This window comes from Bufo gargarizans, chromosome 9 (genome assembly GCF_014858855.1).
Source record: "Bufo gargarizans isolate SCDJY-AF-19 chromosome 9, ASM1485885v1, whole genome shotgun sequence".
NCBI lineage: Eukaryota > Metazoa > Chordata > Amphibia > Anura > Bufonidae > Bufo > Bufo gargarizans.
In genome coordinates this window covers 6,966,850-6,991,693 of record NC_058088.1, presented here as the reverse complement: position 1 = coordinate 6,991,693, position 24,844 = coordinate 6,966,850, and the positions used below count along the sequence as shown (strand labels likewise).

The following is a 24,844-nucleotide window of genomic DNA, read 5'->3' as shown; positions in this document are numbered from 1 at the left end:
CCGTCTCCTGCTGCAGCTACCAATTTTTTGAAAGCACCACAGCCTCTATTCTCACGATCGTGGTACCACGGTGTGTTGACATGACCAGCTCACCACACAAGAAGTGGGGGACTGCCACGTGGGACTGGAGCGGAATCGGGAAAGCATATTACAAACTTTCTAGGGGTCAATTAAATTCTATTTTTAGAGGTTGGAAAACCCGTTTAATCGGATGAAAACGTACAGTCCAGGACTGTATCAACAAGGATGTACTCCGAGATCTGCTACACGGCAGCACACACTGACCCTGGGGGCACAAAGTTGTTGCTGTTTTTTTTTTTTTTTTGTTCTTTAAGGAACATAATATTTAGCAACTCGTTTCTTCCTTCCCTCACGCCGCGGTTTTCTAGTAGGAACTGAGTGTTCTAGGACTGAATCACGGCAGCTGGAACAGAGAAGTGTAAAACAGACAAGCTGTAAAGCGTGGAAAATCCCCAGGACGCGTTCCATCAGGAGAAGCTTGTCAGGGGCGTCACTATAAACAATGCCGAAGCGGCTTCTTAAAGGGCCGTTACACTCATGAGTGATATTGAAGGGAAGATCCACTGTCGCAATCAGTTTTATTTTTCAGGTGCAGCTGCCATGAAAAATGGCGCAACTTGGCAAACGGTGCTAATAGGCCTCTTTCACACGAGCGTGACGGATTAGGTCACGCGAGTGCAATGCGTTTTGATGCGTTTTTCACGCGCGTGATAAAAAACGGAAGGTTTACAAACAACATCTCCTAGCGACCATCAGTGAAAAACGCATTGCATCTGCACTTTCTTGCGAATGCAATGCGTTTTTCACCGAAGCCCCATTCACTTATATGGGGCAAGGGCTGCGTGAAAAACGCGGAATATAGAACATGCTGCGTTTTTCACGCAACGCAGAACTGATGCGTGAAAAAAAAAACGCTCATGTGCACAGAGCCATTGAAATGAATGGGTCAGGATTCAGTGCGGGTGCTATGCGTTTACGTCACGCATTGCAACTCGCTCGTGTGAAAGGGGCCTTATCCGTGCAAAGCTTCTATGCAGAACTATGTGTCTCTGCGGTACAAAAACTACAAATGAACCTCGTGACGTCCGATTCTGCAGTCATTTGTCTGTCCATTCGCCCTTTACTTCTTGCAGACCTACAAACTGGATGGTAGTAAGAAGTAGAGGATGGATGGGAGTATGGCTGCAGGATCAGACTACATGGGGTTTGTAGTCTGTCACCATGACAACACATTTGCAAAGTTGGTTCCTTTTCCATTTCAGATGGAGTGGAGCAAAATTATGGGGGAGATTTTTAAAAAATCAAAACTGGCTTAGCTACCCATAGCAAACTGGATGGTAGCAAGAAACCGATGGCAGATGGGAGGAAGTATGGCTGCAGGATCAGACTACATGGGGTTTGTAGTCTGTAACCATGGAGACACATTTACAAAGTTGGTTCATTTTCCATTTCAGATGTAGTGGAGCAAACTATGGGAAGGAGTATGGCTGCAGGATCAGACTACATGGGGTTTGTAGTCTGTCACCATGGAGACACATTTACAAAGTTGGTTCATTTTCCATTTCAGATGTAGTGGAGCAAACTATGGGAAGGAGTATGGCTGCAGGATCAGACTACATGGGGTTTGTAGTCTGTCACCATGACAACACATTAGCAAAGTTGTTTTTTTTTTTTTCATTTCAGATGCCTTGGAGCAAAATTATGTGGGAGGTTTTATTTAGTTGCCTATAGCAACCTATCAGATTGAGCCTTTTATTTTTCAAAGGAGCTCTGAAAAATGAAAGGTGGAATCTGATTGGTTGCTATCTCAGTTATGTCATTTGTATTGTAAAGTGAAGACTAATGGTAACTGCATGTTCCTGGCACACAAAAGTTATTTCCACTTTTCAAGGCCCTGATGTCATCAGACTGACAAACCCTTAAATTTTTCCACTTATGGTTATCCACCTCGCAGTCAGTTTTTGTTAGGTTCTCCCACGATGAGCTGATCACAGGGTACCCTCTACAATCATCTGTAAGGTGTGGAGGATCATGGTAGCAAGTGTACAGTTTTCCTGCAGCGCCTCCACAGGGGAAGCAAAGAATTACACATTTAAACCGATGGGCTTTCCATGTAATAGACATGCTAAGTCCCTGCTCAGCGAGACACTAGCTGTTCCTGGAGTTAAATGAGGATCTTGACTGGGGAGAACTTCTTTATTAATTCAGTTTTTGATTTTTTTGCATTCATAGGTAAATGATAAATGTGGCTAAAGATCTCTGATGCCGGACCAAATAAAGCCAAGTTGGACTGTGCATGTTGTCATTGCCAGTCCTGCCCCCGCACACACACACAAACGGACGCATGCTCAAAATAGTTTTGGGCATTTGCATCATAACTCTGGGGATTTTTCAGATTTTGTATAATTTCTCTTTTATTGATCGGCTTCCAGTTCTCCTTCTTCGTAAAAGGGCAGCATTACACGTGTTCCTTCCTTTTTCACAAGTACAAAAATTTCGGACAAGATGAACAGAAGAAGGAACCTGCCTTCACGTGACGATAATAAAAGTGTGGCGAAACATAAATGGCTTCTAAATAAAATGAGGACACAAGTCCAACCAAGTGATAGGTGGGAACGGAATTTTAGAAAAGGGAGCGATTAATGTCGTTTACTTTTAAGAATTCATCTAAACCCTTTTAAAACCGTCCGCTGTTCCTGCTGTGACCACGTCCTGAGGAAGTCTATTCCACAGAGTCACAGTTCTTACAGTAAAGAAGTTTTGACGCTTCTGGAGACTGAACTTTTTCTTCTCCAGTCGGAGGCAGCGCCCCCTTGTCTTTTGGGAACTGTTTTTCGCCGTATTTTTTGTATGGCCCATTTATGTCCAGTTGAAACCAGAAGTTTACACACACTATATAATAACAAGACACATATGCATGTTTTTCTCAATATCTGACATGAAATCACAATAGACCTTTCCTGTTTTTGGTCAATTAGGATTACTAGAATTATTACTATTATTATTTGCCAAATGCCAGAATAATGGAGAGAATGTTTTAAGGCATTTTTATTACTTTCTGCAATGTCAAAAGTTTACATACACTAAAATTACTATGCCTTTAAACAATTCTGGACTGCCCATATGATGATGTCATTTGTTAGGTTTGTTGGCAACATCAAAGTTAGAGACACACCTGTGGACGTATTTAAATGCACACCTGAAACATACTGCTTCTTTGTGTAGCATCATGGGAAAGTCTAAAGAAATCAGCCAAGATATCACAAAAAGAATTGTGGACTTGCACAAGTCTGGCTCAACCTTGGGTGCAATTTCAAGATACCTGAAGGTGCCTCGTTCATCTGTCCAAACAATTATACACAAGTACAAAGAAGATGGGAATGTCCGGCCATCATGCCGTTCAGGAAGGAGACGGGTTCTGTGTCCCAGAGATGAACGTGCTTTGGTCAGACATGTGCATATCAACCCAAGAGCAAAAGCAAAATACCTTGTGAAGATGATGGCGGAAGCTGGTAAGATTGTGTCAATGTCCACAGTTAAACGAGTGCTGTATCAACATGGGCTGAAAGGCTACTCTGCCAGGAAGAAGACATTACTCCAAAAGAAACATAAAAAAGCCAGATTAATGTTCGCAAATGCACACAGGAACAAAGACCTACATTTCTGGAGACATGTCCTGTGGTCTGACGAAACTAAATCTCAACTTTTTGGCCATAATTATTGGAGGAAAAATGGAGAAGCTTGGAAGCCTAAAAACACCATCCCAACTGAGAAACACGGGGGTGGCAGCATCATGTTGTGGGGTTGTTCTGCTGTAGGAGGACCTGGTGCACTTCACAAAATAGTGGCATCGTGAGAAAAGAAGATTATGTGGAAATACTGAAGCAACATCTCCAGACATCAGTCAGGAAGTTAAAGTTTGGGCGGAAAGGGGTCTTCCAAATAGACAATGACCCGAAGCATACTGCCAAACTGGTTACAAAGTGGCTTAAGGATAACAAAGTCTGTGTTTTGGAGCGGCCTTCAGAAAACCCTGATCTCAATCCTATTGAAAATTTATGGGCAAAGCTGAAAAGGCAGGAGCGAGCAAGGCGACCAACAAACATGGGAGAAGCTTGTGGAAGGATATCCAAAACGTTGGACCCAAGTCATACAGTTTAATGGCAATGGTACCAAATATTAATGAAATGTATGTAAACTTTTGATTTTGCAGAAAGTAATAAAAATGCCTTAAAACATTGTCTCTTCATTATTCTGGCATTTGGCAAATAATATTAATTATGGTAATCCTCATTGACCAAAAACAGGAAAGGTTTATTCAGATTTCATGTCAGATATTGAGAAAAACATGTATATGTGTCTTTTATATAGTGTATGTAAACTTCTGGTTTCATCTGTATTTGTATAGGTTAACCATGTCCCCCTTAGACGTCTCTTCTCAAGACTAAATAAATGTAATTCTTTTAATCTTTCTTTATAACTAAGACCCCCCATGCCCCTTATCAGTTTAGTCGCTCTCCTCTGTACTTTTTCCAGCTGCAGTGCGTCCTTTCTATGGACTGGTGCCCAGAACTGAACTGCATATTCCAGATGAGGCCGCACCAACGCTTTGTAAAGTGGCAATAGTGGTAGACACGGTTTATCCTGATCTTCCTGTTTCATGAACAGAACACTAGCTTTGCACACTGGAGAACAACTTTCCATGCATTCTCCATGTAAAATCAGAGGTTCACGGCAGTGTATTATGGGGCCACATAATTGTAGGGATGCTATATTATGGAGACAACCCTCTCAGACATGGGACCTCTTCTATCAGCCACAATGTGGATCTGGCTCATCCATGAGTTCCAGTGGCTGTCATACGGTAAAACTGTGTAAAATTCATAGGCATCAAGCTCTGCAGTGTGTAAACAGGGTTCGTTCAGTTGAAATGTACTTCATTGAAAATGCAGAACACGTAGCGTTCATACACCCTATAGTTCCCGAATCCTCCATACACATGCACCCTCTGCCCAACCAAGCATGCATGTGCTTTCAATACGCAGAGGAGCATAGGCACTTTGACACGGTCGATGACCTGCTGAATGAATAATCATTCCTGAGAAATGCTCCGTGTAAATATGTTAGTTTGCCGTTTAGCACATTGCGGTGCGGTGCGGCCACGACATGTACGCGGAGGATACAGCGTGAACGGGGGGTCTTTTTCTGTAGACGTAAAAATCATTATCGACAGCTCATCTTCCTATGTGAACAACACGGCCGTGTTTTGCGGTCAACAAATCATGGATCTGCAAAACACAGATGCCGGCCGAGTGCAAAAACCCTAGAATGGACCAAAATGCCGGACCTGCTGTATAGTCCCGGGTGCAATGACGTCTCTTTAATCTGATAATCCAGTAAATGTGACAAACACCACAGATCTGTCATATAACGTGAAATTTCACAAGAGCGGAGGAGAAGACGGAGCTGAGAAATCCCCGATTACAAAACCTCAACATAGTTTATATTTCAATCGGCAACTGTTTTTACACCGATAATCCAGAATATCAGCTCCTCCGGCTGCAGGGTCATTTTACGGTATAGGTGGAAACTAAAGGGTTAAGTTCGCTCACAGGTGAATGGGGAGGGGGGGGGTTGTATTTCGGAGATTTAAACAAAGCAGCGGTCGGCGGTTTGAATAGTCCCTTTGCATATCACAACATGTCTGTACTCCGCTCCATCGCACACAGCAGGTGAGATGTCCATGGCCCCGCGGCACCTAGCAGAGGGCAACTGCCTGAAGGACAATTCCCTAACATAACTATTATAAGAAGGGCTCCTATAGGGGTGTCTGTAGCAGATGCCTGTTATTCCATAGACTATACCTGACCATACCTCTGAAAAGGCTGGCCGTTAGCTATACACATGTATGCTTGGTCCGGCCACATATGCACGTGTTTGCTGTGCCAAGAGAGGAGAAAGCCGCTGCCAGGCAACTCTGAAATTCAAAGTTCCCAATCCTTCTCTCGCCTGGCATTGTCTGTCGGGGAACAGTTGGGAGCCCCCCATACACAGTAGATAGATGTCAAGTGTATGCAGGGGCTTAAAACTCCAGAGTAATTGAAATTTGCATGGGGGGAAAGTTGGGCAAAGGTTACCGCAGCTTGCAGGTCTATAATAGCACTAACCGATACACTGATGTCCAACTGGTGGCACCACGTGGCCTGTGTTGTCCAGGTCCCAGCAGGAAGCAGATGAATCGGGTGAACTGCCTTCATCAGGATTAAAAACGAAACAGGACTGCTTCTCTAACAATGCCGCAAAACGGACAAGAATAGGACATGTTCTATCCGGCCATACAGATAGGGAATGAACACAGTCATTTCCGTTGAAGTGAACGGTTACGCATACGGGTTAAAAAAAAAAAAAAAAAAAAACACACGGCTGCTTTCTTCCAAACAGCAACACCCCTGTGGGACAGAGCTGCAATACCAGACGCAGCCAGAGGACAGGGGTGGTGCTGTTTGTGGAAGAAATCAGTCATGTCTTGATAATCCCAAACGACCTCTTAAAGGCTAATGTCATCCCAGAAACCATTGGGGACATTGTCTGAGAGCCGGTCTACATCCCAGAAACCATTGGGGACATTGTCCGAGAGCCGGTCTACATCCCAGAAACCATTGGTGACATTGTCCGAGAGCTGGTCTACATCCCAGAAACCATTGGGGACATTGTCCGAGAGCCAGTCTACATCCCAGAAACCATTGGGGACATTGTCCGAGAGCCGGTCTACATCCCAGAAACCATTGGGGACATTGTCCGAGAGCCGGTCTACATCCCAGAAACCATTGTCCGAGAGCCGGTCTACATCCCAGAAACCATTGTCCGAGAGCCGGTCTACATCCCAGAAACCATTGTCCGAGAGCCGGTCTACATCCCAGAAACCATTGGGGACATTGTCCGAGAGCCGGTCTGTTCTCCTCCTGCTGCATCAGGGATGGTACAAGAGGAGACCGCCACTGCTCGGTGGTACAGGAGTGCGGGGGGCTCATGCTTCAGAAAGCAGGGTGGAGTTCTTCTGTTTTAGATGCGGTCTCTATTAGGCTATGTGCACACACTGCAGGTTTGTGTGCAGACACCATTTATCGCAGTTTTGATGCATTTTTGTGCCGATTTTCCGCAGATCTCATCCCTCCATTGAAAAAAGTGAAATCCGCAAAGGAAAGCGCACCAACAGTTGACATGCTGCAGATTTCAAAATCCGCACTGGGGGTCAATGTCCATGTCTAAGGAAAAAAGCGAAGTGTACGTGAGATTTGTCTAGTCTCGTACACTTTGCTGGTTCTGTATTAGCCCCCATTCACACAACCATATGGCCGTGGGTCCGCAAAACATGGGCACCGGCCGCCTGAACTCTGCATCGCCGTGTGGACCCATTGACTTGAATGGATTCGTGATCTGGAAGATACGACATGTCCTTTCCTTTGCATAGAAAGGCCTCCGGGGGCTTCCAGTGTGTGGTCCGCAACACAGTGTCCTATACGGTCATGTGAATGGGGTCTACCTCTGTGGTTTTTCCACACGTAATCTGCACTTAAGGGGGTTGTCTCACCTAAGACATTTGGGGCAGATTGCGGCCGCCCTCCGTTCATTTCTATGAAAGCACCGGCTCAGTATTTTCCGTAAGTGAATGCAGCGGCGGCCGCACATGCGCGGTGCGCGCTCTGTCACTTTACAGGCCCCGTTCTAGAGCTAGGATGGATCCCAAGATGGGAATAAACCTTTAAAGATCAGGTGGTTTCCTGAAGACGTCACCTAGAGAGTCCCTGCGGCTGACTCCACGCAGAGACCACAACCGACCTGTGAACTCGTCCTGAAGGACAATTACGAGGAATCTTCTAACCTGCGGCGCTGTAAGGGGATTATTGGATCCTTCTCAATTATGAAGGCAGCGATGACATCATCACCGGGGAACACGGCTCTGAGGAATAAATGCATTTAAAATCTAAAAAGCTGGAAACTCATTCAGTTTTATTGTACACGGCATTAAGTTATAGGGGGAGATTTATCAAAACTGGTGCAAAGGAAAACGGGCTTAGTTGCCCATAGCAACCAATCAGATTCCACCTTTCACTTTTTCAGACCTCACTTGGAAAAGGAAAGGATCAATCTGGTTGCTATTGGCAACTAAGCCAGTTTTGCTGAATCTCCCCCATAGTGACATTTGTATGGCACTTCACTTACACGGACAGAAAGTATCCGTTAGGCCCCCTTCACACGGGCGAGGTCCACGCATTGGACTTACTGCGTGAGTATGCGGCAGCTCCCGGCCTGACGGATCCCATAGGAGTAGACTGATTTATGATGCTATGTAACCCTTCGAGGTCTGGAATAATGCCGTCAGTGTTATCTAATACATTCCAGAACTGTAAGGGTTACGTAGCATCATAAACCAATATAATGCTATGCGACCCCGGCGGTGCTGGGAGGTCAGGATGGGAGCTGCCGCATATTCACGCAGTGAGTCCAATGCGCGGAACGCGCCTGTGTGAAAGGGGCCTTATCCATGTCCAATTCCTCATTTAAAAAAAATGGAATCAGATTGATTAGATCGTAGTCCAAGGTTTCTCTATAAGAAGTGGGCGCTGGAGACTAGGAAAAAAAATATATATATATTAATGGGACAGAGTTGCAATACCAGATACAACCTATGGACAAGGGTGGCGCCGTTTCTGGGAAAACACCACCAGTAACATTTTGCAGTCTTCTTCATCAAACCTTGCGATGCTTCTTATATGGGAAACACAGAAGGGCGTAAAGGAAATCTGGTTTAGTTGCCCATAGCAACCAATCAAATTACACATTTTCCAAAGGAGCGCTGAAAAATGAAAAGTGGCATCTGATCTGGTTGGATAAATCTCCCCCCAAAGTGATTTGACCAATAGTGAGTAACAAAAATGTAACCGGGCCGATTCATACCCCGACTGTATGGCTTCTTCAGTGTTTTGCGGTCCGTTTTAAATGGATCCGTTGTTCGTTTTTTGTTTTTTTTTCCCGTTGCGTTTCCGTTCCGTTTGGCATATACAGTAATTACATAGAAAAAAAAATTGGGCTGGGCAATAAAATTTTCAATAGATGGTTCCGCAAAAACAGAACGGATACGGAAGACATACGGATGCATTTCCGTATGTGTTCAGTTTTTTTTGCAGACCCATTGACTTGAATGAAGCCGCGTGATTTGCGGGCAATAATAGGACATGTTCTATCTTTCAACAGAACGGAAAAATGGAATGCATGCGGAGTACATTCTGGTTTTTTTTGCGGAACCATTGAAAAAAAAAAAAAAAAAAAAAAAAAAAAAAAACCTGGTCGTGTGAAAGTGGCCTAACACCGGCCAATAAGTGCTGACGGTGCCAGCCTGCGCTGGGCCACACCTCTACGACAGACGGGAAAGGTAACGCCCAGTTGTTAATTTCTTCGTATACAGGAGGAATAACAGAGGATCTTCTATAATTCTATAACAGATTTATCATAGACGGCGTTTTACCCTGGTCTTTAAAATCTCCTGTGCTGCCGGACAACGCACCTAAATTATGACGAGGGGCGAGCCGGGCCCACTGGCGCCAACCACTCCCACTTTTCATAATACGGGAAGAGAGAGGTGGAGAAATGCCACTTTAAAAAAAAAAAAAAAAAAAGGTTTTTGCAAGGACTGTGTTTTTTCTTTTACACCTCAGGGAGAGGATAAATCTCCCTGTGTGTTTCAATTCCACACCATTTTTAACATCTCTGCTTGCTGTCAGTTAATGAATGTATGCAGTTTACGCCCAGCGTTCCGCTCGCACAGGTGCACAGTTTGGTAATTGTATCAGAGCACCCTTTTCAGGCACTGGATGGAAACAATGATTGCCAGCAAGCAGAGATGTGAAAAATAAGGAACTGAAAGTATGTTAGACAGCTATGACAAGGTCCTGTCCGAGAGCCATGTCGATTGCTGCCGGTCCACCTGACGTGGAGGGAGCCTACAGTTAGGGTGGGGGTCCCTCCGAGAAGGCAGGCATCCTCTGGGAGGAGCGCTGTTTTATTTGTGTAGAAAAGATGGAGGCCAAGTCACGTATTAGAGTCTGTCCCTGTGAGACCACGATCCCAGGGGCGTGCCAGCCTGGTCTGAGGGTGCTCTGGGCGAGGGTCACAAGACGCCCTGTGTGGTCGGAGTCTTCCCGGTGATCTTTTTGGAACACTCCAGAAGAGCGTTATGGATGTCCTTGGCGCACGCGATCTGAGACTTGATCATGCTCAGGTACTGGGTGTAGGGCAGGCTCTCCGTCTGAACGGCGTCTGGTTTGGTAGCTGTAGGCACCAGGGTTGGCGAATGCTTGGCACTGTCGTAGCTCTGAGAGAGGCACTCGTAGGCCAGCCGCTGGGTAAAGGGTAAAGGGACAAAAAAAAAAGTCAGCACACAGCGAGAGAGCGCTTCCCAAATTCCTGTAATCCTAATCTGCCGATCCTTCCCACACCCCCAACTTCCGCAGCCCACAGCCCACTCGTATGACTCTGCTACCACAGCGACACCTCCCATCCACCGAATGTGAGCAACAAGGAATCCTAAGCACGTCCCAGCTCAGAATACGAACCCCCGGCTGGGGGGAGAGGGGCTGGCGGAGCCGTATCACATTTACATTCCTGGCATTCCTCCATAATACCAGCCTCACTGCACAGAAAACTCACACTTTAAAAGGATTTTCTGGTATTAGGTCAAGAATTTAAAAAGAAAAGCTCTGCTTGCTGTCAGTGGCAGTCATTTTTAGATCCGGAAGTTGAAAACCTCAACTGTGCAGCGGTTGTTACAGCACCCTCTCTTATAACCCGCTCTACACTGGACAGAATATCAGTCTTTCGGTGTAAAAGATGGAAGTCCATTCACTGACAGCAAGCAGAGATTTTGTAAACTGCATTCAACAGATGCACTTTTAGAAGAAGAGTCACGTTTCCAAGGTGCTCTTTGCGCTCTAGGTAAAAAAGAAACAGCAACTTTCCGCACTCCAGCTGCTGTGAAACTACAACTCCCAGCATGCAAACATGCTTGGCTGTTCTTCTAACTCCCATAGAAGGTAATGGAGCACTCTGGGAGTTGTGGTTTCAGAACAGCTGGAGCGCCGGAGGTTGCTGATCCCTGCTCTAGGTCCTTAAAAGGGGTTGGTCACCTTTTTGTTGGGCGGGGGAAGGGCATGTCCCCCAATTCCCTTCTGGCCAAACCTGCAAAAGAAAAGCACACTTACCTGCTCCCTGCTGCTGGGTCCCGGCTCCTTCACTTCAAAGCCACGGCTGCTGCGCTTTTGTCCTCTGCTGACAACATGCGTTTTGGCGCCACTGCGGCCAGTCATTGGATGCAGCAGCCCCAGAAAAGGATGTGAACGTTAGAGGACCCAAGCGTGGCAGCCAAGGCTGGGGAGCGACAGTACCCCGCTGTCAACATCTGCTTTGATGCCACTGCAGGCTTGACCTGCACCCCTTGGTCATGCGACGCAAGGAGGGCAGGTCACGGCTGCAACATCACCAAAAAGGATGCCGACCGCCTGAGAGAGGAAGCGAAGGAACAGGGAGCAGGCAAGTAGGCTTCCCTTTGCAAGTCTGGCCAGGAGGGAGGGGGGGTTGCCAAAACCTTAAATGGTGGCCAACCCTTTTAGAAGGTCTAGACTGGTGGGGGTCCGACCGCTTGGCTGTTTTTGTCAGCGCTGAAGACTTTGAACAGAGCAGCGAGATTCATGCGGAGCAGACGTCGCCCCCACCAATCTAGCATTTATCTGGTGTATAGGAGATGACAGCTTCTGACCAGACTACCCCTTCAGGGCCACAGGAAGTAATATGAGGACTGCAGATGACATCACTTCCTGCTCTGCAGCTATTGGCTGAGATTGCACCTCGCAGACTTCCTGCTGTGCCCGCCCACTGCCAGCACTCTCCACATTATCCTGGTACTAGGACAGCACCCGCTAGCTGGGTATTGATAGCACCTGCGGGGTCCTTCCCGGCACCAGCATGATACCTACCAGACACAGCTCCAGCTGGTCACACAGGGCATAGAACTCCTCCAGACTCTTGTCAAACCTCTGCACGCTGCCGTCCCCAATCTTCCTGTGGGAGAGACACAAGAGGGCAGTAGTGAGCGGCTGTACGACCACACAAGACGGGAACCCAACAGCCCTGAATGTGAAGCAGCAGCTACCCAGAATATAGCAGCTGCCCTGAAACTACAACTCCCAGCATGCACACTTGTTCGGCTCCCATAGAAGTGAAAGGAAGATTCTGGGAGTTGTAGTTCAGAACAGCTGGAGTGCCGGAGGTTTAGATTCTTGTAGTCAGCCGACTAAAAATAAGATTTAGGGTGAATTCACACGCAGCAGACTTCATTGCAGAAATTTCTCAAAAAAAAAAAAAAAAGGTGTCCATTCATGATTCTGGCGGCCGGCACAAGGACACTGCGGGCTCCATTCAGATGAAAATATGAAAAACATTGAAGAAGCTGCAGCGCTTGGACGAGCACCGTGGTGATCGCTGGTGGTGCCCCCCCCCCCCCCCCTATCTAGTGGTAATACAGTATTACAGATCCCAGATCCCATTATAATGAGACAGTGACGTCTGTGCCTGCTGCAGGCCGTAGGGGGAAGGAGGCAGCTGCGACTACTGGGGGGGGTTCCTGATGGCTGGGAATAGTTAAAGAGGAACTCTCACCTCTACTGATGGGTCTGTTTTGGTAACTACTTGCCCCCCCCCCCCATATGTAATAATACCAACTCTGGAGCATCTATTCTTATGTCTCTATGTTGTACCTTTCCTCTGTTATTCCTGCTAGAAGTTCCCTGTACAGTCTGACACCAGCAGCACTGATTGGGCGAAGTCAGACGCAGCCGCTACAGGAAAGGATGTCACTAAACCGGACATGTCAGGAGAGGGGACGGGTCCAGTTCATACAAATTCCTGATTCTTTGAATTTTGAATTTTCTCCTTGCGGATGACTACAGGAGGGTCAGCTCTGCGGTCGAGCCGCCCTACATCTGCTCCATGATAGGCGTGGGACAATAGCGTTTCTCAGACTATGCAGGAAAGTGGCTGCCAGTAGCAGAATGAGTCAAGACGCGGTAAACCTATCAGGTGTCAGACGTGTAATCTGCATACTGACGAAGAATGAAACCACGGCTGACTCACCCAGTAGTCACAGCCGTCAGCGCCGCGGCCCTGACCTCCGAAATACAGCAGCTTCGCTCGTTTCTCCTCTATGCTCTGTGACAACCTGGAAGGACACGGCGACGAGGACCCCAGGTGTTGTCACCCAGACTCCCCTTACTTATGCAGCATTGTGGGAGCAGGGGGAAGCCTGGCCGCATGACTAGTTAGATCGGCCCGCGATACCCAACAGGAGTCCTACGGGTTGTCACCCAGCTCTCCGAAACGGAAAACGGAGGGAGAAATGTAGACACCGGTCTTTGTTGCCCATAGCAACCAATCACTGTGCAGCTTTCATTCTGTATTCTGCTCGTGGGGAAAATAAATAAATAATAATAATAATAATAATAATAATAATAATAATAATAATAATAATAATAATAATAACTCCCTTCGAGGTGATGCACATAAGTTGCAGTGAAAATGCCAGACTACAGTGACCGAGGGACACTTTCAGGACAATTTTTTTATGATTTAATTTTACTCATTTTAGGCTAAAATAATTATTTTCACTCAGTCTTTATAAAATAAAAAAAACATTCAGACGTTTCTGAAATACAAGGGTTACAAAAAAAAAAAAGTGTAAAAAATAATAATCAGTCTGTTTGCAGGCAGTCACAGTCTGCTTTCTTGGAATCCTGTCATCTGACGGCTCGTGTAGCTCTCATCTCTGATCCCATTACCTCATAAACAGTCATTATAGCTTAATTCTCATCAGGCCTCGTCCACGTTTCCGTTTTTCACCGACGTATAATGTCTGACAGCACACGTACCCATTGACATCACTGTCTGTTCACACCTCAGTACCACGGGTCAGTGAAAGAAAAACTCATGGAGACATGCACTACTCTGGTCCATGATGCGGACCAAACACGCCCATTGAAAGTCTATGGGTCCGTGAAAAATGACAGACAGATGGCATCCGTGTGGTGTCCGTTTTTCACTGAAGACTAACAGGAGATGCTCTGGAAATTAATTTTCAGCTGAGCAACATCCGTGGATTGCGGATGACACGGAGGCTAAAAACGGACACGCGGATGCGATGCGTTTTTCACGGATGGTTGCTAAGAGATGTTTGTATACATTGTTTTTTTTTATCACGCGCGTGCAAAACGCATTAAATCGCATTGCACCTGTGCATGCCTTTGTTTGCGAAATCGCGCATTTTTCACTGAACGCATCCGGACCTAATCCGCACACGCTCGTCTGCAAGGGGCCTGTTTATCAGGTCAGAAGTTAAAGGGAACCTGTCACCGGGATTTTGTGTATAGAGCCGAGGACATGGGCTGCTAGATGGCTGCTAGCACATCCGCAATACCCAGTCCCAATAGCTCTGTGTGCTTTTACTGTGTATAACAACTGATTTGATACATATGCAAATTAACCTGAGATGAGTCGGAGCTTGTAAATATGACTCTTCTCTGGTCACACAAGTAAGATATGACTCTTATGGTAATTTGCATAAAAGGCAGGAAGTACAAAGATGCCTAATACTTATTGATTTTGTCTGCAAATGAAATTAAAAGTGTAATTTATATGTTTAGGGTAACACAATGAACATTTAGAAACGCTCAGTGAGGGTAGCATAGTAGAGGTGACAGGTTCCCTTTAAGAGCTACATGAGCTGTCAGCTGACAGGATTCAAAGAAAACAGACTGTGACAGCTTGCAAACAGACAGATTTTTAACCCCCGTCGCTCAGAAACTGCTGGGAATTTGTAAATAAAGACCACCTGAAAAAATGTTTTTTACCCATTTTATGTTTTATTTTGGAACTTTTTTTAATTGCTTTATCTAGGTCCTATAAAGAAGCCTACGAGAGAAAAAAAGGACAGGGGGAGGGGGGGGGGGGGGAATATGGTACATGGCTTTCTCTTGTAACACATTTTTTACATGAATTTTCTTTTCAGGAACTTTAAAGTCAAATGGAAAACCCATGGGGGGCGGGGGGGGGGGGGGGGGGGGGAACACAAGGGAACGCTAAGATTTAAAAAAACACAATAAGCAAGAAAACAAGAAAATAAGAAAATAAAAGAATAAGGCCCCTTGCAGATGAGTGTCCGGATTAGGTCCGGATGCGTTCAGTGAAAACTGCGCGATTTCACAAACAAAGCAATTTAGTTTTGTTTGCAATCGCGTTCAGTTTTTATCGCGCCGGTGCATTGCGATTTGATTTACTGCGTTTTGCTCACGCATGATAAAATGTTCACAAACATCTCTTAGCAACCATCCGTAAAAATAGCATCACAGCCGCACTTGCTTGCGGATGCGATTTTCACGCAGCCCCATTAACTTCTATGGGGCCTGCGCTGTGTGAAAAGTTGCAGAATATAGAACATGCTGCGATTTTCACGCAACGCAAAAGTGATGCGTGAAAAGCACCGCTCATGTACACAGCCCCATTTAAATGAATGGGTCAGGATTCCGTGCGTTCGCATCACGCATTGCACCCGCACTGGAATTCTCGCTTGTGTGAAAGGGGCCTTATTTAAAGGCGTATCCAAACCCTATAATGTCCCCTTTAATGCCCGGACGCCTCACACAGATTGTACATGCCTTGCTCCCCAACACCCGCGTCTCTCCTGCTGCCTGCCGCTGTATCTCCTCGTCCCGCGGATCAAAAACATCCAGCAACAGGGTGGGCAGCCAATAAAAAATAAATAAAAAATAGAAAAAAGAAACCCAAACTGTCTAAATCCACTGTTAAAAAAAAAAAAAATACATATTTTTTGTTTACTCGGATGAAAATTGTTTGGCGAGTTTTGACCGTTAAAAGGGTCCCGCAGGATATTTCCCATGTGTTTCAGCTCCTGAGATACTGATACATCCTGGTGCAGCAAAGGGTTAAAAGAGGAAAAACAATATGTTGTCAGCGACAAAGCGTCCGTGTCGCTTTGGTTGCATCAGAAAATTATTTTCTCCATGAATTTCTCGAGAAGTGGAGTCATCGCCCCCCCCACGGAGATCCATTTAGTCAGCGGCCAATGGAGCCTTGATAGATGCGATCAGCTGCCGTAAATGAGCCGCCGCAGAAGTCAACAGGAATTTCTAGCTAAAAACAGCATAATCCAATTAAACAAAACAAAAAAAAAAAAAAAAAACGTAAATTGCACGTCCTGCTCTAGGTCATTCATAAGAACAGGCAACGGAAGTGCAGCGAGAATCTAACAGCCCTGAAAATCCATCAGGACAATATGGGGTTACCATATACCGACCGCCCCAGACACAGGCTGCCATAAAACAGAAGCCATAGAGAACCACTCAAAAATAAAAACGTGTTGATCTTGGCGGCTCCGGTAAACCCCCGGCCACTGACTGAAACACCCGGCGTACAATACCTACGCTGCTCTCTGCGAGAAACACTCTACATATGGCCATTTTCTAAAAACAGCGCCACTCTTATCCATAGGTCGCGCCTGGTACTGCACCGTTCAAGCTGCAATACCAGACTCTGCCTATTGACGAGAGTGGCGCTGTTAAAAAGACATGGTTTCTCTTCTTCCAGCAATATTGCCGCTCCTGTCCGCAGGTAGTGTCTGGCGTCGCATCCGAGCTCCACTGAAGTGAATAGGGCTGGGATGCAATAGACTAGGGTGGTGCTATTTTTTTGGAATGAAGCTGCCGTGTTTTTCTGTTCCCATACAGCCCCTTTAATCCGCCCATGTGACCTCGGTTAGCCTCACAAGGAAGCCTGTGACATGGCCTCATTACGAATTTGGGCCCGTCTCATCATCACCCTCTTATTTTGCTATAAAATGGAACGTTCCTTTCTTTAGTGCGGGTCACAAGATCTTCCCCCTGAACACGATCGCAGGTGTAGGGCCCTCCATATACGGGACTCTTCCTTGTTAGAACCGACCCTGCTCTTCCCTGGTGCTGATCACCAACCAAACAGGTTGTGCTGCCGATTCTTTAGCCTGCAGCGCCACCTGGTGGAACAGATTATAATCTACACGTCTAAATGCATTGCACATACAGCATAGGACCCTTTAAACCCTTAAAGGGGTTGTGTAGGGCAAGGATATCGATGACCTATCCCAAGGACAAGTCATCAATATCAGATCTTCAGGGGTCCAACTCCCAGCACTCCCTCCTAACCAGCTTCTGCTTTAAAATTACCTGCGCATCGTCTTACCTGTACAGGCGGCACAGTGCAAGTACAACTGCTCGTCCCATACAAGTAATTACACTGCGCGTCCGCTGCGAGTCACACAAGTGCAGATACCCCTTCAGACAGCTCATCGGCAAGGGTGCTGGGAGTTGGACCCCCCCGGATGTGATAATGATGACCTATCCCCGAGTATAGGTCATCAATATCTTTACACTGCACAACCCCTTTAAGGATGTGGCCGAGACTAAGCCTTAAAGGGGTTTCCAGCTGTTAATATTGATGACCTATTGTCAAAAGATAGGTCATCCATATCTGATTTACAGGGGACCGACACCTGGCACCCCCCCCCCGGGTGTGCTGGGTGTTGGACCCCTGCCGATTAGGTATTGATGACCTATCCTGATAATAGGTGATCAATACTAATGGCTGGACAACCCATTTAATAATCGATAGCCTATCCTCAGGATAGCTGGCTACTGCAGCAAATGGGAGCAGCATTGCAGTAACCAGCTCCCTCCTCTGCACAATAGATGGGGCTGCGTATGGGTGAGGGGAGTCGGACTGCTGGCCTATCCTGAGGGTACACCATCAATATCCTGGACAGCCCCTTTAAGGGCACGCAGATTTCATTATTTTCATTCCCTATTACAGTACACAATAGCCATGCCCATTTTTCGGATGACCCGACCAAAAGCTCGTTTTATGCAGAACGTTATACTTCTGCCGACGCCATTTTTAGAAGCATCTAATGTATTGAATAACTTTTGTTAATTTGGGAAGGGGGCCAAACCTCCCCCCAGCCATGTTTTTACAGTGTACACGACACCTACATTCTATGGGGTTAGTACGATTGTCCCATAGATGTATAGGGTTTTTATGTTTTACTACTGCTGCACAATACAAAGTTTTAGAAACCGACCTGGTTTCTAAATCTCAGGCTATATGGTGGCTAGCACCGCTAGATTCTTATGAAGGGGTTGTCTCGCTTCAGAACATGGCATTTATCATGTAGAGAAAGTTAAAAGCACTTACTAATGTATTGCGATTGTCCATATTGCTTCCTTTGCTGGCTGGATTCATTTTCCATCACATTATACACTGCTCGTGTCCATGGTTATGACCACCGCTGCAGTGCAGATATGAGGTGGTTGGGATGCCATCTGCTGCACATGCATGCCTATTAGCATTCCCACATTCCCAGCCACCAGAGAGGCGGCAATTATTCGTAAAGTATACAAGCGCGACCACCGCTAATGGATTACTGTCACGGCCTATGGTGTGCACTGTGACATTTTCCCTTCACTTGCAGTTGTGTGCGGCAACGTGTTTGTGTGCATGTGGTGGCAGTGTCTCGGCCTTCTGGCCAATTCCCAGGACATGGTTGGCACGCATGCCGTTGCCGGTGGTAACAGGTGGAGTGTGATGTTTATGTGTGTATTTCCCTTTAAGGGCCGCTTCACACGAGCGGATGCCGTGCGTGGCATCCGCTCCGTGACAGAGTGCCAAGACCCGCTGCAGACTGCAGAGGCACGGAGCAGTAACATGACTGTTAATGCTCCGTGCCTCTCTGTGATCTCTTTACTACGAAATCACAGTTGTCACTGTGATTTCGTAGTAAAGAGATCACAGAGAGGCACGGAGCATTAACAGTCATGTTACTGCTCCGTGCCTCTGCAGTCTGCAGCGGGTCTTGGCACTCTGTCACGGAGCGGATGCCACGCACGGCATCCGCTCGTGTGAAGCGGCCCTAAGTGGTTTCTGTTCCTTGCCTGGTGTAGGAAGGGTTAACCCCCTTAGTGTGTGAACACTGGGTGTGTCTGTGGCTACTTGGGCTATTTAGCCTCAGTTGAGACCTGAAGCTGGGGGGGTACTCCAGCCTTGTGGTAAGCTGGAGTCATCCTCCTGGTCTTATACCATCTGCCAGTGAGGACCACCCTTGTGGTCATAAAACGAAAGTTATGCGTGATCTTTATTTTATGTATGTTTGGTGTTTATTATCACTGCAGCTATGGATCTGGTTTCCTGCGTGTTTATGTGTGTGTGTGCTGTGTCCTTTTTATGTTTGGTGTGGACACCAGCATGTGAGCACAGGATCCAGTCAGTGTGTCTGTGGCAGGTAGGTGTGGAAGTGGTTTCACTCACCTGCCATATCCATAGGTTGTTTATGTCTCCCCTTCCCTGCAGTTTGGCCAGTTTAGACTCCTGTTACTCCGTGTCTAGGAGGAACAGGTTGTCTTACCCAGCTCCTAGCTCAGGGATCTGCTGAGGGCTAGTAGGGACCCGAGGTTCTTGAGTATGAGCCCTCCTACCATCAGGGTCGGCTCATACAGCTAGGAGTCAGGGTCAGAGTTAGGGACGCTGTAGGAGGTGACCTGCTCCCTAATTCTCTTGTCCTGGCCAAGCAGCTTCCACATACGTGTAACATCGCACGGCTGAGGGTTTCCCCCATCCTAAGCCGTGACAATTACAGGGTGGTCGTAACTCCTGGATATGAGCAGTCTATAATGTGATGGAAAATGATAATTACACTTACTGGTAATTGGATTTTCCAGAACCCATGACAGCACCACCATAAAGAGAGATGGGTCCGCCCCCACAATTGGACAGGAAGCCTCAGAGCAATCAAAAAGGGAACACCCACTTCCTCCCTCAGTGTTGATTCCAGAGTAGATCAGTAGGAGCCGTACAAATAGAATTCCTATTACTTCATTCTTCCTTTTTATTTTTATTTTTTTACCTTTTTACTTGAAAGACAGAAACAATTCTCATCAACCATAAGCAGCAGGTTGGGAATTAGAGGGGTGCTGTCATGGGTTCTGGAAAATGTAAATACCGGTAAGTGTAATGATCAGTTTTCCTTTCACCGATGACAGCACCATAGAGAGACCGAATAGCAGAGATATAAAAACACCCCTCGGGCGGGACCGTGCTTGAAAAGTAATCTAAGCTAAGAATATGGAAGCATATGGAACCCAAAGGCTAACAAAAGGTCCGAACTAAAAAATAAATAAAAATAAAGTCCCCACCGCCAGAACTACTGCATAAAAGGACCCCAGCAGATAACTGCCGACCCTCCAGGGCCTCCCTGGGAAGTTCTAGATTGGCGGCAAATATTTATAGGGTTTTGCTGGTGCGCCATACCTCCTGTAGGCCATCCAGACTAAACGTTCCGGCCCATCTTCTTACTCCCAACCAGGAGCCATATAGGGCTTTGTTGGTATGCCATATGTCCTGTAGGCCATCCAAACAATATGGTCCGGCCCATCTTCTCACTCCCCAACAGGAGCATTATAGGGCTTTGTTGGAGTGCTATGCTTATTGTAGACCATGGATGTCAAACTCATGGCCCTCCAGATGTTGCAAAACTACAACTCCCATCATTCCCTGATAGCTGTAGTATGCCCAGGCATGATGGGAGTTGTAGTTTTGCAACAGCTGGAGGGCCACGAGTTTGACATCCCTGTTGTAGACCATTAAACTACAAATTGACAACCAGACATAGCCACAGAACTAGTTCACCCTGCATGCATGGCCACCAAGATAGACCGCCACCGAGACATGGCAACACCTCAGGCACAGCTGGTCACAGACACCCACTCGGAGCCAACCAGGCCCCGAAGCCATGAGGCAGCCAACCAGATTCATACCAACCACATAACACAAATATTTGCTGTATAACCCAAGTTCAATCCATCATAAGGTGTTCCTTGTTTCACAGCCCTGGCGGCTGCATGCTCCAGGCTCCTCTGTCCGGAGGACAGGAAACCACACTGAGGGAGGAAGTGGGTGTTCCCTTTTTGATTGCTTTCTGTCCAATTGAGGGGGCGGATCCATCTCTTTCAATGGTGCTGTCATGGGTGAAGGGAAAAAAATTAATCCAGCCAGCAAAGAAGGCAATATGGAGAATCACCATACATTAGTAAATGCCTTGTATTTACTTTCTCTACACGATAAATGCCATTTGCGGCAGTGAGACAACCCCTATTTCACAGCTCTAGCTGCCATACAGCTGGAGATAGAGCCCTTTAGTATCTTCTGGTCTCCACTGAGTGACTTTGGACTGTAAGACACAGGCGACTTTTTAGGAAAGTTTTTATTCTTGATAAAAACCATGTCTTAGGCCTCATGCACACGACCGTATGCATTTTGTGGTCCGCAAAAAAATACGTATGACATCCGTGTGCATTTCGTATTTTGCGGAACAAAACAGCTGGCCCCTAATAGAACAGTCCTATCCTTATCCGTAATACGGACAATAATAGGACATGTTCAATTTTTTTTGCGGAACAGAAATACGGACATACGGAAACAGAATGCACACGGAGTAACTTTCGTTTTTTTTGTGGACCCATTGAAATAAATGGTTCCATATACGGTCCGCAAAAAAAAACGGAACGAACACTGAAAGAAAATACGTTCGTGTGCATGAGCCCTTATAGTCAGAGTGATTCACTTTTATTCCTTTAGAGTACATGGTAAAGGGAAAAAGAGCTTTTTTTACATATATAGAAGCCAGCTGCCAAGGCAACCCGTTGGCACCCTCACCATCGCACTGTGTGCTTACAGAGCGGGCCCCCTCCATCTTTAAAACCACGTAAGTGTCATGTTTGCTGCTGACTGCAGTATCTAGGGGTTTAAATGGCGAAGGTCACTGTCACCTCCAAACCTGGTCATCAGATTAGAACTTGACCCACCCTTGCCACGGGTACAGCTCCTGAGGCTGCACAGTCACTGCCCCGTCATAAGCCACTCACAGCAACGAACTAGGGTGGGAAAGGGTTAACGCCAAAACTACAGACACAGGTATTTTTGGGCATAAATCTGGACCCAACGCAGAACATCCCACGCCTGGCTGTGCCGGATTACCTGTATGTCATAAAAAGCACAGACATCAGGAGTCCTGTAGCTCGGCCCCAAGCCTTGAGCCTAATCTATCAGATTGCTTGGGAGTCTCCCAAAATAGAGGGCAGAGCAAGTGAGCCACTGCCACTAGGGGGAGCCGTCACATCCTGCTCCCATTGACTTTCATGGAAGCTGTAGAAACATCTACCGTATGTAGTGAGCGCCCACTAGTGGCAGCCAGAATTTAACATTGGGATATATGGCTACGTAACAGAAGGCTCTGGCTATGTAACAGGCGTACGCCATGTTTAGTCCTTGTTCGCTTCTGTGACAGAACTGAAATTTTTTTATTAATAAATAAAAAAATACATCAAATAGGAAAAACTCAATGAATTCCCCAAATTGTGGATCGTGCACCCCTAAAAGCGGTCCAGGTCTACGACATTGTGAGCTCCGCTGAACACTGGGGGGGGGGGGGGGGATTTATCAAAACTGGTGTAAAGGAGAACTGGCTTAGCAACCAGATTCCACCTTTCATTTTGCAAACAAGCTCTGAAAAATGAAAGGTGGCATCCGATTGGTTGCTAGGGGCAACAAAGCCAATTTTACAGCCGCTGACGGATGACGATACTTACTGCCCGTTATCAATGTTGGTGTTCTGGGCCAGATTCAGAGCCGCAATTTTCATGAGATTCTGGAAAAATGGAGAACAAAAAATTAATAAAAAAATTAAACAATGTAACACGGGAGCTTTAACCCCTTTAGGATAATGTAAAATGTTGGCATTCTCCATAGTAACATAGTACATGAGGCCGAAAAAAGACATTTGTCCATCCAGTTCGGCCTCTCATCCTGCAAGTTGATCCAGAGGAAGGCAAAAACCCCTGTGAGGTAGAAGCCAATTTTCCCCACTTTAGGGGAATAAAAAATTCCTTCCCGACTCCAATCAGGCAATCAGACTAACTCCCTGGATCAGCGGCCCCTCTCTAGTAGCTATATCCTGTAATATTATTACACTCCAGAAATACATCCAGGCCCCTCTTGAACTCTTTTATCTATTTTTTTTTTTTTTTTTTTTTTTTACACCAACGCAGCAATACGGGGTGCTGGCACCTGAGGGGCAATTTATTTCTACACGTGACAATATGTGGTGCATATAATGTAAGTGTTTAATTGGGGAGGGACAAAAAAAGAATCACCATGCGTAAAAAAAAAAAAAAAAAAAAAACATACATAAAAAATTTTTTTTTATTATTATTATTTTATTATCCTGGAAAACTATATATATATATATATATTTTTTTTTTTATCTTGACTCCCTTCACTGAACTTCTGTTCCCCACCTGTCAGTCTACTTCCTGCATGGGAGAGGTCCTGTGCGCTGGGAACTTAAAGGGGCCCTGGAAAAAACACTAACTAGTGGCCCCGTTTTGTAGTCAGGTCAAATTGACGGAAGGCAGGGACAGCAATACCCTATTGTGGCACATTATACCGCCCCTACAGAGCCAAATACCACAGTCCATCACAAAATACTGCCAGGAGCACAAAATACATCCCCAAAAACTTCCACTGACTGGCCATGAGGAGGGCTCAGGCGGCCCCCTGGGCATCGGCCCACCGGGAAATTTCCCTGTAAGGTCTATGGCCAATCCACTCCTGGCGCTGCTGCAGCCAATGAATGGCCTCAGCTGTGACGTGTCACCCCAAGCATCACATGACGCAGCAGTGTCCGCTCAGGGACAGGTCACCCCATCAGTTTGGAAGTTGAGAACCAGAAGACATGAAGACCATGTAAAAAGGCGTCCCTCCTCAGGTTAGCATCATAGGTTAATTAGACTAAACACCCAGAGAACCCCCTCGGGGCCCCCCAACTGATCAGCACAAGGCAGGGGCCAGGGCAATTCTGCACAGAGGCTCATCCGCATGAACGGCCCTGCCTGGTTTCCCCCACACGCCCCAAGTCTTTGCTGGTCATGTGAAGAGCCACATCACCGGGCCAGGAAAGAGCTGTCTAGGGCCATTCAATGACTGCAAGCAGAGATTGTATAAACTGGAAGAGACCAGCAAAGTACCTCAGGAAATTATACAACTTTTTGGAACGACGGATAGAAAAAGAAAAAAGTCAATAAGAATAATTCTGACCCCCCCCCCCCCCCATGAATCAGCTGGCTGCTTATAAGATCCACTCTTCCAATCAAATTACTGCTTTCATTTCCAAGCCCCTTAGAAAAATAAGAGCGGAAATCTAATTGGTTGCTATGGACCACGCCTGCTGCTTTTCACAGCAACCAATAAGACGGCAGCTTTCGTTTTCCTAAAATGGTGTGCTAATAAAAGCAGTGATCTGATTGGCTGATCGGGAGAACCTGCGCCCCTCCCTCCCTCTTACCTGAAGGCTTTCTTTCAGCTGCGGGATAAGCATCCTGTATCTCTGCACCGGATCGAATTCCTGTTGTTGCTGGGCGAGACCAAGTTGCTGCTGCTGTTGGCTTCCTCCAGGGACAAGCTGGGGTCCGGGAGCTCCGCTAGGACCCGGATTTTGAGGCCCTAGAGACTGACTCATGGGCGCCGCCATCACTGAACCACTATTCCGTAACTCAAAGCGCCGGCAACTGATAGGACGCTCTTACTGCCACTCAAACGGCTGATGGCGTCACTGTTGGATTAG

General features: G+C 46.5%; 1 protein-coding gene across 1 annotated transcript; it reads right to left on the bottom strand.

The window, feature by feature from the left end:
• Nucleotides 1–9,338: 9,338 nt before the first annotated feature.
• MED29 (mediator complex subunit 29) lies at nt 9,339–24,794 on the bottom strand. Its single transcript, XM_044305619.1, has 4 exons — nt 24,566–24,794; nt 22,812–22,870; nt 12,051–12,135; nt 9,339–10,420 (listed from the first exon to the last, which is right to left on the bottom strand). The coding sequence occupies exons 1-4, from the start codon at nt 24,749–24,751 to the stop codon at nt 10,190–10,192; spliced, it is 561 nt and encodes a 186-aa protein (XP_044161554.1). The 5' UTR covers nt 24,752–24,794; the 3' UTR covers nt 9,339–10,189.
• Between the last annotated feature and the right edge of the window lie 50 nt (nt 24,795–24,844).

Excerpts from the sequence above, each read along its gene's own strand:
- MED29 (XM_044305619.1), bottom strand. The coding sequence starts at position 24,751 with ATGGCGGCGCCCATGAGTCAGTCTCTAGGGCCTCAAAATCCGGGTCCT. Across the intron at positions 22,871-24,565 it reads AGCTGAAAGAAAGCCTTCAG|AATCTCATGAAAATTGCGGC; the intron begins GTAAGAGGGAGG and ends CCATTTTTCCAG. Across the intron at positions 10,421-12,050 it reads ACCAGCTGGAGCTGTGTCTG|CGGCTGGCCTACGAGTGCCT; the intron begins GTAGGTATCATG and ends CCCTTTACCCAG.